Consider the following 13,087-nt stretch of genomic DNA (forward strand, 5'->3'; position numbering starts at 1 on the left):
GAAGGAGCTTTATTTAACCAGCTCTCCAAGTGGTCCTAGAGACTTAAAAATCCACGGCCAGAGGCACCTTGAACACTGTAACAGCTGTTCAGGGTAGCTCTAAAGCACAATGAGGGAAGGTACTAACAAGCCCCACGGCTTCTTATGAATACCAAGAACAAGGAATACTACACCAAGAATGTGCTACAAGTCCTCTGGGGCCTTCTTAATGCTCTTTGAAACCAGAGCTGTCTTCCAGGGCCTCACCTGACACTTTCTCAAAACTTAATCTACCCGGCCCTTCCCCAAATCACATAGTAGCTCTGAAGCCACTGGAAGGGCTGGAGCCAGGCTACAATTCCACATAAGAATTTTATGTTCCCTGAAGACAAGAAATATAAGATGTTCACAATCCTGTGGCAGCCAGAAAGAAGGTTAGTCATTTGCTGGCAGAGTCACTTTTATTCTCTTAACAAACATGCCCACTCAAGTCTGTGATAGACTTAGAAAATGGAGATTAACTACACTGCTTCTCCATTCCTCAGAAAGGAAGAGGCAGATAGCCAGGAAAAAGGGTGAGTGGAAACTAGTATTTCAGCATTTTAAAAAACCGCATTTCTAAACGTGGCAAAATTCATCACTGGACTGTGCTCATCAGGTACTCAATGTGACAGATTCTCCCCACCTTCCCTAAAATTATTTCTAGACCTAACTAACTTGATGTATCACCTCTTAAATAAGTCTCCAAAATTCTAACTCTTTAAAGCTCCAGCAAAACTCAAATCCCATGCGATTTCTGCTTCCTGAACTGGTACCAATGGGAACGTTTCCAATCAAAAAAAGCTGTCACTGTTATCTTCAGATACTATTGTTCAACAAGGAATTTCTCCAACGTATCAACCCAACTTGTAGATTCATCAAGAAGAACAAACTAAAGGAATCCTAGCCACCTTATACGCTTCCTGACCTGGAAAGGGTGTAGACAGAGTCCTGTGAAAGACACATCAGAAAGAAAATAGTGGAAGGTTCAGGTGAATGATTAGACAGGCAAAGGAGAGGAGTTTTAAATGACTGAAAGCAAGATATGAGAACAGGCACGTGAGGGGAATGAGAGAGGTGACAAGACAGAGGATCTTGGAAAGTTGGGGTCTTTGAGATTCCTAGTATCATGCTTTTGGTGATACAAGACAATTGGTTGTTCATTAAGACTCAGTTCCTTGGGCCTCCATGAGAAGTATTTCCCAAGAGAATTCTATCTAAGGAAAAGATGACACGGGAGAAGAATCAGAGGCCCAGGGTTAAGTGCAGGTCTTAGTTAATGAGAATAAAATCAGATCCTTTTTACCTGTAAAGCAGGATCCCACATAGGGAAAAAATGAGAAGATGACTTTTACTAGAAAGAATGCTAGGAAGCATGAGAGAACGAGTTCATGGTTGATGTGAAAACTGATGGAGTTATGTCCAACTTCTGGACACTGAGCGGGGAAAAACCTTTCTGCGAAGTTGACAACGGGCTGCAGTTATAACCACATCTTTTTTTTTTTTCCCCTAGAGAGGTGCAAAAAAAAAAAAAAATTCCATAGCAGATACCTTTTTCTCTAACACTTTCACCACAAGTTATATATCTTTGTATGGCTATTGGCTTCTTGGGGCTTCATCTGCTTCAAGATCTTCTAGAACTTATAGCAGTCACCCCATTTATAATTTGGGTTTGATTGCTCAGTGGTTATTTCTCAGAGGAGTGATAATATACCCCATGAGAAGGAATTTGGAAAATACCACTAAGAGCATCAAACGCAGAGGTTCTACATTAAAGTTTGAGGAGCTGAAGAAAATAAGCAACAGGACAGAGCAGAAACGTCCCAACAGAGAAATCTAAACTGCTGAAAATTATCAACTACATCAGCTTTGAGAAGGAATATGAGGGTGTAAGAGTGTCTAGTTAAATGGTTCCCGGGTATTAGATTCTGTTCTCATCCACACTGACCTCTCTTCCTAACTTCTGTATGCTTGATTTGTCATTTGAATTCATCTCTCAAGATATGGCCACAAACTCTTCGCCACTACCACCTCCAGGTTCACGTTTATTGTAGACACTCAACACTGTTCTCTTCTACCATCCAAGTGATGGCTGACTTCGTTGCACCAAGTAGCACAGAAGACCACGCCACATGCCCTACCCCTGTCCTTTTATAAACGTCACTCATATAACCATGGCATCAAATAAGCATCTAATATGTAAAATTCACAACTTAGCCTAACTCACATCACCTCAGTGGTTTGACCATGTGAATAAAAATCATGAATTTCACTCAGATGTTTGTGTTTTCTTATCTCTACAATTTCCATCAAGAAAATTTAGCCCGAAGTATCAGAAATAGCCCAAAATGGTTTGTTTAGGATGTTGATTTTAAGGAAGCATGAGCTATAAGTCCAGAATCAGTTTTTATCTCCTATTTAAGGATGTCCATGTTTCCACTTCCTGTCTTCAGATGATGCCCAAGTACTTCTCAGTTCTTTAAAATGCCTCAAAGTTTAGCTTATTTCCTAAATTTACATCCTAAGAACTATGACTTTGAAAGCAATATTTCATTCACTATAAATTCTTCCCTATGTCTAGTTTATCCTGGATTGTAAAACAAGTATATAAAATCTATGTCATCAATTCTGAACACTCCTTTTGGCATATACACTGGGAGAATTCATGTTTAAAAATAAAATAAAATAATGCTCAGAACTTCAAGGACAGGAACTGGGAGACTATGTCATCCAAGGGCCCTTCTTGGTCTGCCAGCTTTATCAGACTAACAGAGACTCAGAGGAAAAGAAGAAGAGAAGATTTTCAAGTCAACAAAATGTGTAAGGTCAGAAGATATTAAAAAGGAAGCTAAGACGTTAAGGCAGAAACCACACGTAGCGCAGGGAAAGCCAGAGGATTTTCAGATAATAATGCCCAGAGTGTTTCTGTAGACTGAACATAATGGAAGGAGTCTATTATAGCCATGTCGTTTTTCCTTAAGCTGAAAACTTCTTACAAAATTTTCTTCTTTAGGTTTTCAGATGTCAGGTGCTTGACTGAATTATCAAGACGTTTTTATTTCTATACACATTGTCTTCCTATGTTCCTTTAATATGAAAACTCACTAGTGTTTTCTTCCAGGGTAGAATTTTAGGTATTATTTTTTTAGATGACAGGACCTTTCTCTTGATTAACCTGAGACTAAGAAATAAACTATTTTAAAATGAGGATTTTTTTTTTAAAGATAGCAACATACAAGGCTTCCCTGGTGGTGCAGTGGTTGAGAGTCCGCCCGCCTGCAAATGCAGGGGACACGGGTTCGTGCCCCGGTCCGGGAGGATCCCACATGCCGCGGAGCGGCTGGGCCCGTGAGCCATGGCCACTGAGCCTGCGCGTCCGGAGCCTGTGCTCTGCAACGGGAGAGGCCACAACAGTGAGAGGCCCGCGTACCGCAAAAAAAAAAAAAAAGATAGCAACATACAAAACCCTGAAGTTTGAGTAAAAGGAGGTGAATATACAGGGCAGTACAGTAAACTCTATTGCGGGAAACTGCTGCCCCCTTTCCAGTGCCCCCTAATTACACAAACCTTTTGAAGAGCACTTTAACAAGTCTGCATTACAGACGTCACTTTTGCTTCCCTTTAATGCATTTAAAGGTCATGCTAGATGACAACTGTTACTTGGCTGATGTATGCAAACATCTCCCTTCCTACATGGTGTTAACAGCTAGGTAACAGAGTTTTCATACCAAAGCCAACAGGAATAACTACATTGTGAAGAGGTGAAGCACAACAGTCCCTTCATAAATGGCTTATACAACGAACAGAGGAATTTTAGAACTTAGATATTGTCTAGTCCAGCACTCAATTTGGCCAAGGTCATAGTGTTGGAAGAACTAAGAATCAAGGTCCACGTTCTCAGTTCAAAGACAGTTTCACTATTCCAGGCCGATCAGCCATCAATTAAGACGTGAATTTTTCTCCTCTACCCTTTATTCTCATTCCCACTCTAGCACCTTACCTCAGTTTACTCAGTCTTTTAGCTTGGAGATTTTTTCTAGCAAGATTACCTCAACCAAATACACAGCCAACACTTTGCTGTCCACCCTCCTTTTTAGAGGCTTTCTTGAATTTAACTTTCATGGTATAAACCATTCAGTATTTCCACCTCTCACTGTCCTCTCATCTCCCTACTGCCCTCTTATCATGGGTGCTGCCCAAGACTCCATCTTCCACTACGCTCTTCAATCGACAACCTGGACTGGTTCCCATAACTCTAGCCCTGACCTTTCTGAGTTCCAGATTCGCGTCTCCAGGTGTTTCCCGAATATTTTTACATCCTTATGTCCTCAAACTCAGTGTGTGCAAAATTATGTCATCTCTCCTTCCATGCATTTTACTCAGTTTCCTAAGAGTATTCTCACTTTTCCATTCGGTTATCTGACTCCTCCTCTACATGTACCTGTCCTACTGATTTTTGTTTTGTTTTGTTTTTGCGGTACATGGGCCTCTCACTGTTGTGGCCTCTCCCGTTGCAGAGCACAGGCTCCGGACGCACAGGCTCAGCGGCCACGGCTCACGGTTGCAGCTGCTCCGCGGCATGTGGGATCTTCCCGGACCGGGGCACGAACCCGTGTCCCCTGCATTGGCAGGCGGACTCTCAACCACTGCGCCACCAGGGAAGCCCTGTCCTACTGACTTTTAAAAACTTCTTTATGCTCCTTTTTGAACTCATTTTTCTTTTGGTTCCCCCCAAAACCTCCAGAAAGTATAATAGGTTTTCATCAGCCTCTCAACCAGTCTCCCCATTTCCAACTCATCTTCTTGTTTCTTAAATGTCTGCTTCATCATGTTAATCTGTTGTTCAAAAAGTCTTTCACTTATCTCTATTAGGTGCTTCCTCTGTAACCAGATGGGTCTACTATTTTCCCACTGTATTTTCCCATTCCTCTGCCTGCACACAATAAATCCTACAGCTAGAGTACACATCCTTCGTCACCTGTTCACATCCTGATTGCCTTCAATGATGGTTCAAGCCCCGTCTCTTCACTGAAGCTCTCTGCTACGGTTCTTGGACTTACTACCTATACACCATGATTTCTGATGCTCAATTGCCAACTGTTTTATAGGTTAACTTTGTAATGTGCCTATCTTCCTGGTATAGCTGTAGGAACCACATCTTACCTGTCTGCTGCTTCTGAAACTTACCTACTAACTGCATTACGTTATCAAAAAATGAGGTGTAGTAGTTAAGAGAACATGATTAGGAAGCAGAAAATTCTAAGTTTAGATCCTGGCTTTGTTCCTTTCTAGATGGGTGACTTTGGGCAAGTTACTTAACCTCTAGAAGCTTTCATGTCTGTAAAACAGAGATAACGCCACTTATTTCACAGGGCTGTTGTGAAGTGTAATGTGTGTGTGTGTATGTACACACACACAATGTTTAACATAGTATTTGGTCTGTAGTGAGGGTTTTTTTAAACAGATGGCTGTTAACAATTTTGCACCTAATAGGCACTCCTTTTTGGTCAATATTTTAAACTGCAAAGGTCACGTTAAATATTTTTTCGTAACACACTGTCAAGATTTCATTTCATGTGAAGTTTTATACCACTGAGCACTGTATTTAGCCAAAAGTTACTTTTCTAAGCTACATTCCAGAAGAGTAGGAAAAACAACTTTTAACTTTCAAGCTGTGCCCAGATGCCAAGACTCAGTGTAAGAACTGTGTAAGATCAGTTTCATTCCACATATATAACCCAAGCCAGCATGACTTTCAGGCAAGCACCGCTTAAAGAATGCAATTAAAGAAGAACTCAAGAATCTTTGGTAAGGCTAGAAAAGTTTCCAGAAAGCCCAGCCAATGGATAAAGATTTTGTGAGATAGGATTGCTAGAGCCTGTCAAAAACCGGAGCTCCATGATTAGAGACCATGGCCAGCTTTTTCTAGGAAGAAGGGGATAAGCTTTCCTTCAACCAACAAGTCAATTACTGACTCTAATTAATGGCTTTAAAAGACATAATGAAAATGTTGCAATCTACTACATTTAAAAACTGAGGAATTGATCTTTTGTTGGTTGGAGTGATCTTTTTTTTCCTAATGAAACATACAGTCTTTTCTCCTTTGTGCAGCAGGTCACAACTTTCCCTAAGTTAAGGCATACTGTATTAAAAAAAAAAAAATCCTCCACTAAGGTTCCAGGAACTTTCCACCAAGAGCATCTATGATCTTGCAGGTGAGGCTGCATCAGAGAACAAGTTAATGCCACTGACTCCTTTTGCCTTGACGTGGGCCTCCCACAGTGATGAGCAGCCATAGGGCAAGTGTCTCTCTACACCACTACCCAGACTGCCGCCCTTCAAAGACCCCTCATTATTTCTGCACCCCTGGGCAGGGAAATCACATGGCCTTACCGCAGACGTTAGACGACAAAGAATTTCATCACTGCTCTCTTCTGAGTCTTCAATTTTCTGATGAGATCTTTGAAAAACAAAGAATAAATTACTCTTCAGCTTTGGCTGTTCAAATTTATTCACCAAGTGATGGGGAATACATGGTAAATAATAGCATTATTGCTTAATACATTAGTGAAAGTGCCCATGTGAGCAACACGGTGACAATAATGCCATCGGATCACAGCTCTGTTGCAGCCCAACTGTTCCTTCGAAATCAATTAGCAAGAACGTCTTTCCCATACATCAATTAAATCCTGAGGGCTGCGTACTGCTCTCCAAATGATACCACAGAATAATCCTGACACACCAGAGTTATAAACACGGGCATGCACAGAGCACAACTGGATGGCGAATATAACGTAAAGTACTGACATTCCCGCTCGGTCTAAATGAAATCCAGATTCCAAAAATATGAAACATGAATTTTCCACTACATCTGAGTTTCAGCCCAAACAGATTTATTATGAAATGGTATATTATAAGCCTAATACTGTGATAGGAATTACGTTCAATACAATAGCAGAAGCACTTTGGTCCTTTTTATGAGACCACAGCCCAGTTGAGAAGAAAATTATGCATGTGTTAAATAACTAAGGAGACATACAACACAATACACAGTATAAGATCAGTGTGTTTAGAAAAATCATCTTTCTAATGTAATTCATGAAAAATTTTCACCGCACGAATGTACATGCTAACACAAAAAATTATCTACTTCAGACAAATCTTATAAAATTACATTTTTTTTCCTGACTTGGTCAAAGGAAAAAAACATTGACTAATGCCAAGTGAATATATGTAATTGTCTCCCAGATCTATTTCCACAGGCAATTCCTTTCAACACCTGTGGACTGCGGGGGATTGGTGGTAATTGCCTTGCAGAGTGGCGGTACGGCACTGGCAGTCCAGTGATTGATTTCAGTCTCGGGAACTGCAGTGGGCCAGCTGGAGCGCGAGCCTCGCGGGGCAGGAGGGCTTCTCCTGGCTCCTAAGACAGCTAGGAAGATGCTCTTTAAGAAAAGAAAAGCCAGTCGAATCAATTCTGGCACTGGCTTCCTGTTTCTGTAAATGTTATTAAACCCTTTCAAAAGAAAAAAAAATCCCACCCTTCAAGTCAGAGCAATGAATTACAAACTACCGCCTTTACAAGAATTGCAGGTTCTGGATATGAAACAGTGGGCATGTTGTCAAATAATCTCATTCCTAGCGCAGCAAAGCATCTGAAACATGACCTTGATAATGAACATTTCAAACAATGAGCCTTATTATTAAAATGATCTATTCACAAGATTTCCACACACACGAAGTTACACTGAGAAGAGATTTGCAACCCTTTATAACATAAGCCACCAAACTAGGTTTATAAGATTATGCTGAGGTGACAAACAGATCTGAGAGGAAATTAGGAGCCAAGAGCATTAGACACAAGAGCATCAAACAAGGGCTTCAACGTCCCGTCTGTGTCTGTGCTGAAGCGCAAGCTGGTCGTGCCCACTCACGCCTCTCAGCCCCCAGCAGCACCTGAAGGATGAGGTAACGTGCATGACGTATTTTGCATTAGCACAGATTCTGTCATGAATGTGTTTTCAACAAACTGCTGAAAGGAACTCAAAACTCCAAGGGAAGCTCTTGTGTATGTCACTGATCGTGGCTATTTGATGAGTAATGGCCAAGCTGTTGCTAGCTCAGTGACAAATAATTTGTCTCTGTTCAAGCAAAACTATCCTTCATCACGCTCCCAACACAAAACATGCCTTGGCAGAAACGTTTCTAAAGGAAATACATGTAAGACAGACAGAGTGATGCTCTCCCGAGAGCTGTCCCACAGCCCGTGTCCCATTTTTATCCCCTCAATCACTGTAATTTATACCCAGAGCTCCCAAGTCCTTCTCTAGCCCCTGAATCTTCCCCGAGTGCACCCTGTGTTTCCATCTAACTTCAATGTGGCTCTAAGTGGCCATTCCAGAACATCTTCACCCACATGGGAATCTCACAGGCTCCTCAAACTCGACGTAACTTCCACTGACATCCTCTTGCCTCCTGCCCTCACCGGTTCTGCCAGCGCCTGTCACCACTCAGCTTTATGTCACCCTGCAGCCCTTCCCCGCCTCCGGCACTCACTCCCACCGCTTTCCAGTCACCAGATCCTCCTCTGCTCTGCTCTCCTACTTTCCTCCCCACGAGCCGTGCTGACAGGCCCTCACCTCCACAACTTATTTTAACCACCTTCTAACCAACTTGTCTCTGCCTCTCCTCCTGTACCCCATCTCCTAGAGATGCCGGGATTCTCCTTCTAAAACCCTGATCTGGTGCTGCTTTTCTCCAGACTCACACCTTCAGGGATTCTCCCACTTCCTGCTGGAGAATTCAGAAAGACTCTTCTTTTCCGCTAGGGAGTCCCAGGTCGGCCCTGCACCAGCAGGTACCTGCATGGCACCTGGCGTAGAGAAGGGACGTGGGAGCAGGACTGAGGGGGACAGGCAAGCAGTGGGAGAGCTTGAAAGGGGGGAAGGAAGAGAGAAGGGTGATGCTCCCCGACTCCCCTTCCTGCCTCACCACTGTGGACCCTCCCCGGCTTAATGCCCAAATGCCCAGAAGTACCAGACTCTTTCCCCAGTAAATGTATTTTTACAAAATGAGATAAATTCTGATTATTTTATGATATAAATACACGTCAGTGCAACTCAGTGAAGACAAAGTCCTCACCTGTCAGATCAAAACAGGTAACGAAACAGGTGGGGCAAGGGAGAATAAGGGAAAGAATCAGCTGTAATACGCAGTACACCACTTTACATAAGTGACTCAAGCGTCCGTGGATTTTGGTATCCATGGGGGTCCTGGAACCAATCCCCCACGGATACCAAGGGAGGACTGTACTTGCATATCTGTCCCACTGTTACCAAAGGGGGCTGTGCTGCTCAGTGAAGAAAAGACGAAGAGAGACTCTGGTTGGAGAAGGGGACAGAGAAACCCTGGCTGGACTCAGCCGCCAATGGCAGTGACAAGTTGACATAAGAAAGAGAAGAAAAAAGGAAGTGGCCACAGGAAGGAAGACCCATCCTTGAGGGTGTGTGCCAGCAGGAAGCTCTGGCACAACGGGGGTCCCCTTTGTGAATTCTCACGGCTGCTTCTCAAGGTCTCTGCTTGCCAACAGCCCAAGCCTGACCCCGTAACCCTCCAAGGCAAGTGCCGGATCCTCGTACTGTGAATCCTAGTGTGTCGAATCCTAATGCCTAGTCTTTGTAAATGCACGAGGTCTGCAATATCTAAGGGTGCCGTTGTGAGGACACAGGAACGGCAAAAGCCTCTGGTCCTCTGCCCTTGTCCCTCTAACCATCAAACAGGACACATGATCATTCTACTCAACCCCCACCAAAACCACAACCAACCCCTACCCTCTCTACAGGCTTCCCCCGCTTAACTACAGGCAACTCCATCCTTCCAGTTGGAAGTAATCCTTGAGCCCAACAGCCCGCCCCCCGCCTTACTGTCTACGCTGTGTCCATCCCCAAATCCTATCAGCTCTGCCTTCAAGGGATATCTCCCTTTTGACCATTTCTCACCACCTCTACTCCAACTGCTGTTGCTCCAGCCACAGGATCTCTCACCTCGACCCAGGAGCCAGAGTGGTCTTGTTCACATGTAAGTTAGATCATGTCCCCCCTCTGCTCAAAATCCTCAACTGACTCTCTGCCTTTCTCAGTATAAAGCCAAAGTCTCTACAGGGGCTGACCTCTCTCACTTCTCTACTCCATTCCAGTCACTCTTGCTTTGCCTTAATGCTTCTGTCTTGGGCCTTGCTCTGCCGGTCCCCTTATCCTAGAACACTTCCCTCACATTGCACACTGCTTCTTCCCTCACATCCTTCAAGTCTCTGTCAGCCTCCTGCAGAGGCCTTTCCTGACCCGTATCTCTATCGCTCATTTCCTACTTTATTTATCTGCATAAAGTTTTCCACCATTAACTAACATACATCTGTTCGTTTATGAAATTGCCTGTCCTCTCCCCTCCTAGACTATAGGCTCCACGGGAGTAGAGATTTCTGTCCGTTTTGTTCCTGCTTCCATCCCCAACACTTAGAACACAACACAGTCCATAGGAAGCATTCAATAAATCTTCTTTGAATAAATTAACTGAGGACCTTAAACTTCAGAGAATGCTCTGCTATCAGCCACCATCCCTGGACGACCACAGCACAAGACATTAGCTTGTTCTCTGCAGTCAGTTCAACTGAAGGACCCTGCTTATACTCGAGCTATTTCCCTCAGCTCTTCCATCATCCTCCCAGCTCCCTGCAGCAGTCCCTCCTCTCAGTGACCTCCCTGTCTCTAAAATCCAACATGAATGACTTTCTTATATCAAACTCTAAAGAGCTGTTAACTTTGAAAATATCTTAAATAAAATAACAGCAACCAATGGTCACCCTCACTTCCTCATCTTCCCCTAAGAAATAATTAGTACAGTCTTAGTGACAGTTTCCAACCTGGCCAACTGTTTGACAATCATTTACACAATTCATACTGCCTCAGAAAAGCAGCAGGAAATTCCCCACCGCAGAAGGTCTCCCAACACAAACTCTCAGCTCTGAAAGGGCTAAACAGTCACGTAGGGTTGATTTCCAAAAAAAAAAGCCTTAGGAAGTAGCACACAAGAGCCATTATCTGGGCGGTAGAATTCATTTTATATCAGTCAGGTCCAGTATAATTTCTAGAAACTTGGGTTTAGCTGGTATTCCTGCAGGGGTTCCCAAAATTCTCTTAGCAAAAATTCCTTCATGAGAATTATGTAATGAGTTTGAGGTTATTCCAATGACGTTTTTCAAAATAAAGCTTACCATAAATCTTCTATATGAGAGATAGAACCCACACTCCTTAATCAGGTTTTGACCAAAATATTTCTGACTCAAGATTCAAAAGCAACTAGTATCATCCTGTAATTGGAAAATCCTACTTCCTTTTCAACAGTGGAAGAGGTTTCCTGGGATTTCAGGATGGAAAACTGGAAGCATTTCTTATAGAAATATTATCTAAATAATATCATTTTGCATTTGTATATTGATGTAACTTTAAAAATGCACAAGTTCTATCTATCTCCATCTACGTCTCAATATTGAATGGCATATTCACTGAGTTGCCCAGAGCTACCACTCCACACATAACATGGTTCCTGAAGGAAAATGTGTTAAATGCGTCCAACAGCCATAAAATAGACAAACATTTGGAGTCTAGTGGTTCAAGAGGTGTAGACCATGCATAATTGGCATGTGCTAAGCCAGGTGAGGTGTCACACATGACCTTCCAGGCACACGTGAGCCAGCACGATCCCAGGCCCAGGCACGTTGCACATGACAGAGGACACGAACAATCAGTTTTCATGTAAGTTGCTATTACTGCCATCCCTGGGGCTGTCATTTGTTTCTGAGTGTTTCCTACATACACCCTTACATCAACCTTCGCCTTAAACAGAGAATATTCTAGACTGCGGCTTCATGAAGGTGGGGCGCACGCGTGTCTCCAAATCAGGAAGAGGATGTCCCTGGGGAATGTGGGGCAGGCCTGTCCACCACCTCCCACCCTGAGCCAGGCTGACGCTGCCCTGCCCCGCCCTGCTTGGTCTGGAGGGACCTGAGGAAAACACAATTTTTAGTGTGAACCTCAGACTACCCCTGCTAAAGGCTGGTGAACTTCTAGGGCATGGAATAAACCAGAACCAAGACAAACTCTACAGGAATCTTTCAAACATGATCCCACGACAAACAGGAGATGCACAGCACACACATATACAAAAAAAAAAAAAAGCACATAATACTTAGTGGGCTTAGCAAAATCCATCTTTAAGCTACTCTGCCAACACAAGTGAGAGCCGCTTAGCCTGATCTGTGATTCAGGGGCATCTTGGGAGAAGTAATATCCAAGGTGAGGTTCTGATGGAAAAGGAGTGGCCCTGGAACTCAGCAGGACGAGCAGCACAGGGAAGTGGGGAACGGCAAGAGATAAAGCCGAGACAGAACAGTCAGGGCCTGTCTATTGCTGCTATAGAGTTTTGGTTTTATGCTGAAGGCCATGAACTTTGGCTGTAAGGTGAACACGATGGAAGGAGAAGTACCTAGAAGGAGATATAAAATCAAAGGTAGGTTTGCTTTCGTCCTCTTAAGATCGAGAGAACCATTTGTTTGAGAAAGGAGAACAGCCAGCAGAGAGTGAGGAACTGAGAAAGCAGGCATGGGAAGTGTCCAAGGAGAGGTAGGACCCAGAGCCCAGGCAGAAGGATGAGTCTGGAGCAGAAGGAGGGACTCTTCCTCCATCATGCTGGGAAGAAATGATGGTAAGTCAGCTGACAATGCCAGAATCCACGATTTCTTGGACAACCCAGAGTCCATTCCACACTTGCTGAATGTCAGGCAAGGAAAAGTATTAGGGACTTTCTCTATCAGAATTACTTCCTGGGCCAGATTTTAAAAAAATTTTCCCTAAGAAATCATTGCCACAAAAGAGAATGTTCCTCAAGGGACCCAGAGTCAATCTCTACTGAAACCAACACCTACTGACCCCAAGGGAATAAGAAGGTGTCATATCTGACACTCAAGTACTGTCCCACCTACATCTTCCCATAATATCTATAACCGGACAGATTT

The 13,087-nt window shown here is 43.4% G+C and overlaps 1 protein-coding gene across 5 annotated transcripts in view; it reads right to left on the reverse strand.

The window, feature by feature from the left end:
- The window catches only part of RAPGEF5 (Rap guanine nucleotide exchange factor 5), a 219,917-nt gene that overhangs the window by 150,756 nt on the left and 56,074 nt on the right, over positions 1-13,087 (reverse strand). For all 5 annotated transcript variants that reach the window (XR_003432022.1, XM_027102659.1, XM_027102657.1 and 2 more), the window contains exon 6: positions 6,412-6,478. Coding sequence is in view for 4 of the 5 variants with exons in the window: in XM_027102659.1 (XP_026958460.1) it covers positions 6,412-6,478 (67 nt within the window). In the remaining variant the exon portion in view is untranslated. The remainder of the gene's footprint in view (positions 1-6,411; positions 6,479-13,087) is intronic.

Source organism: Aethalodelphis obliquidens, unplaced genomic scaffold, assembly GCF_003676395.1.
Source record: "Aethalodelphis obliquidens isolate GAN/ISIS:26980383/991018 unplaced genomic scaffold, ASM367639v1 scaffold5, whole genome shotgun sequence".
In the NCBI taxonomy this organism is placed as follows: domain Eukaryota; kingdom Metazoa; phylum Chordata; class Mammalia; order Artiodactyla; family Delphinidae; genus Aethalodelphis; species Aethalodelphis obliquidens.